Source organism: Ciona intestinalis, unplaced genomic scaffold (genome assembly GCF_000224145.3).
Source record: "Ciona intestinalis unplaced genomic scaffold, KH HT000075.2, whole genome shotgun sequence".
Taxonomy (NCBI): Eukaryota; Metazoa; Chordata; class Ascidiacea; order Phlebobranchia; family Cionidae; genus Ciona; species Ciona intestinalis.
The window spans coordinates 287,154-290,399 of NW_004190397.2; the positions used below are offsets into that span (position 1 = coordinate 287,154).

Sequence of the window (3,246 nt, forward strand, 5' to 3'; positions counted from 1 at the left end):
TTGTTTACTACCAAATATGACGAGTAAATAGGAAAAGGTGTCACATTTTCTCCCACCCTACCATACTAACACTATTTAGTTTATCATAAACTGTTTAATACAGAACAACCTTATAATAACGACAGTCGTTTTCTAGCGACGCGGGGATAAAACAAGTTTTATTTATTTAGTCTATATTAAAGGTCCCCGATAATTTTCATGTTTTGGTACGCATTTCGGTAAAATCCCGTAACAGAACGTATTCGCAAAAACGCGTGTTAAATAAATTGTTTCCATTCGTCTATTTTGGTGCTAAACGCTTAATTAAAACGCTGAAAATATTTTTTTACATCTACTTTGTTAATATAATATTAGTGCAAAATATCGTACAGTAAATTGCGATGTAAAACGTATAAATATGACGCAAATTAAGACCGAGCCAAAAGAAGAACCAACAGAAAATGACCTGAATAAACCAGTTTCCACTATTGAGGTATCTATTTGCTTATTTGTGTGTATACTAAAGAATAAGTATGTATACTTTAGGTGCTGGTGAAGAATCCCCCCCACCTTATTTGCTAACCCCTAACTACTAACCAGACTGCAGAGTATGGCAGTTGCTCGCGTGATTTTTTTACAGACTTTTGGTGATGCACGCCACAATTTGTCCCACGCACACCAATTAATTAAACAAAGAAAAAAATACAAATTAAATAAGATTTCCTAACGTGGCTTGAAAATGTACAATCATGCTTTGCACGCAGTTTTTTAATGATAGCATTCACGCACGCGAAAAATAACCGTCTTGCACGCGTGAGATCTCAACAGGAACTGCCATACTCTGCAGATTGGACTACTAACCCCTATAACCATTAACTTCTAACCCCTGTAACCACTAACCATCAACCACTAACCACCAACCTCTAACACTTTCCACCAGCCTATTTTGCTAAATACCAGAGGAATCTTCACTATTGCCAATCTTTGGTTAATATAAAAACCCAGAAAAAAGGACAGTTTTTCGCAGCACAAGGTTTTTTTTAAACAAGTTTTCTACGCGAATTTGAAATCGTTTTTTTGTTCAGATTCGAAAATGCTAGTTCTTAATGAAAAAAACACAAAATTTAAAAAAAAATTCTAATTTGGAATGGTTGAATGTTATTACTATTGGAACTTGCTTTATTTTCGTGGCCGGAAATCGACAGTCGTTATAACACGGGTGTTCTGTTTCATACACCTTGTGCCAGCTTACGAGTTACCATTTAGGTTACTGTGTGCGTAGTTATATATATTTTTTTGTATTTTTTTTATTCTATATATAATATATACCAATCTAACGACTGTTGTTTTATCGCTATATCCTGTTTTTGGTTTAAAATATTTTTAAATCTTCGCTTCCATAATCGAAGAGACAAATAAAGTTATTATTATTAATAATTGATTATTTGCAGGACAAATGGCTATTGTTACCTGAGTTCTTAAAAGTAAAAGGTCTGGTGAAACAACACATTGATTCTTTCAACTACTTTGTGAATGTTGATATAAAGAATATTGTCAAAGCAAACAAGAGAGTTTTAAGCGATGCAGACCCCAACTGGTATTTGGAGTATTTGGACATCCATGTTGGTAAGGCAATGAATAAATGAATGTAACTTGCTTTATCCTAGCGTGGTCGGAACGACAGTCGGTATAACACGGGTGTTCTGTTTCATACACCTCGTGCCCGCTTACGAGTTACCATGTATGTTACTTTGTGGGTGATTATATTTTGGGGGAATTTTGTATTTGTGGCAAACTTTTATCTATTAAAAGTTTGACAAAAACAAAAACACAAAGTTGTTCAAAAATTGCCATACGTTTCACATTGCCGTTTTTGCCCTCTACATAGTTACGAATGCTTTATTCATCATCATTCTGTGGGAATTGGAGCTCTCTTTTCTCGCAGAAAAAGACGACATTCGAAAAAAAGTTATTTTAGGATATCCTAGTATACCTAATTACTTTGTAATGTGCATCCCTAGGTGTTCCTGACGTCGAAGAAAGTTTCAACGTAACGAGAGCAGTCACACCACACGAATGTAGACTACGTGACATGACATATTCAGCTTCTATAACTGTTGATATAGAATATACAAGAGGACAACAAAGGATAATCAGGAAAGCATTACCAATCGGAAGGTAGCTTCAACATTCAATTGAAACCGTAAACATATATAGTGGGGTGGGGGAACATGGGACACCTTTTACACATGATATCCAAATATCCTGATCATGTTTTAAGCAATTAACAACAGGTAGTTTTAACATTTAATTAAAACCTTAAATATATATAGTAGGGTGGGGGAAGATGGGACACCTTTTACACATAATATCCAAATATCCTGATCGTATTTTAAGCAATTAACAACGGTCTACGGCAGTCGCGAGAATATGGTTTTATAATTCTTTGATATTTCTTTCTCAACTACCAAATGGGACGTGAAAATAGAATAAAAAGGTCCCATCTTCCCCAACCCTACTATATTTATAAGTTTGTAAGTAAAGTCAAATTTAGAGTTAGAGGTCCTAGGATCGATGAGGTGCCAGCCGTGGGCCTCTCCCATAATAGAATAACTGTTGTCTATCACAGTGCTCTTTAACCGGTGTGCACGGTGCACCCTAGGGTTCACCAAAATATGCCAGGGGTGCACCAGTGCAAAAAGGTATACAAGGGTGCATCACAAACTTCAACAATTTTCAGCAATATTTTTTCATTTTAAACTTTTTAACCAATTTAGCACACATTTTTACTATTTTTTTTATATGAATTCTATATCTTGCATCACTGGGAATTGTGAAACTTCATTAGTTTTACGTTAAAGCAATCGGGGGTGCATGAGTTCGACGCAACAACTTTAGGGGTTCACCAACCCATTAAAGGTTGAAGAGCACTGGTCTAACATAATTTTCTACATTATCAGAATGCCAATCATGTTACGTAGTTCGAATTGTGTTCTCACTGGTAAAAACGGGGTTGAGTTGGCGAAGATGAACGAATGTCCTTATGACCCAGGAGGTTACTTTGTATGCAAAGGTGTTGAAAAGGTAAGAATATATATTGAATGAATGAATGAATGTAACTTACTTTATCCTCGCGTGGCCGGAAAACGACAGTCGTTATACCACGGGTGTGCACCTCGCGTCAGCTTACGAGTTACCAAGTATGTTACTTTGTGGGTGATTATTTTTTTTTTTTCATTTTTATGTATGGCTGATAATTTGGACAAC

The 3,246-nt window shown here is 35.7% G+C and overlaps 1 protein-coding gene across 1 annotated transcript in view; it reads left to right on the forward strand.

Annotated features, from left to right (window-relative positions):
• Positions 1-259: 259 nt before the first annotated feature.
• LOC100175086 (DNA-directed RNA polymerase III subunit RPC2) overlaps positions 260-3,246 on the forward strand; it is a gene marked incomplete in the record, with an annotated part of 15,337 nt that continues 12,350 nt past the window's right edge. The window contains 4 exon segments of the mRNA XM_009863024.3: positions 260-472; positions 1,431-1,605; positions 2,001-2,157; positions 2,940-3,063. Coding sequence (XP_009861326.2) covers positions 398-472; positions 1,431-1,605; positions 2,001-2,157; positions 2,940-3,063 — 531 coding nt within the window.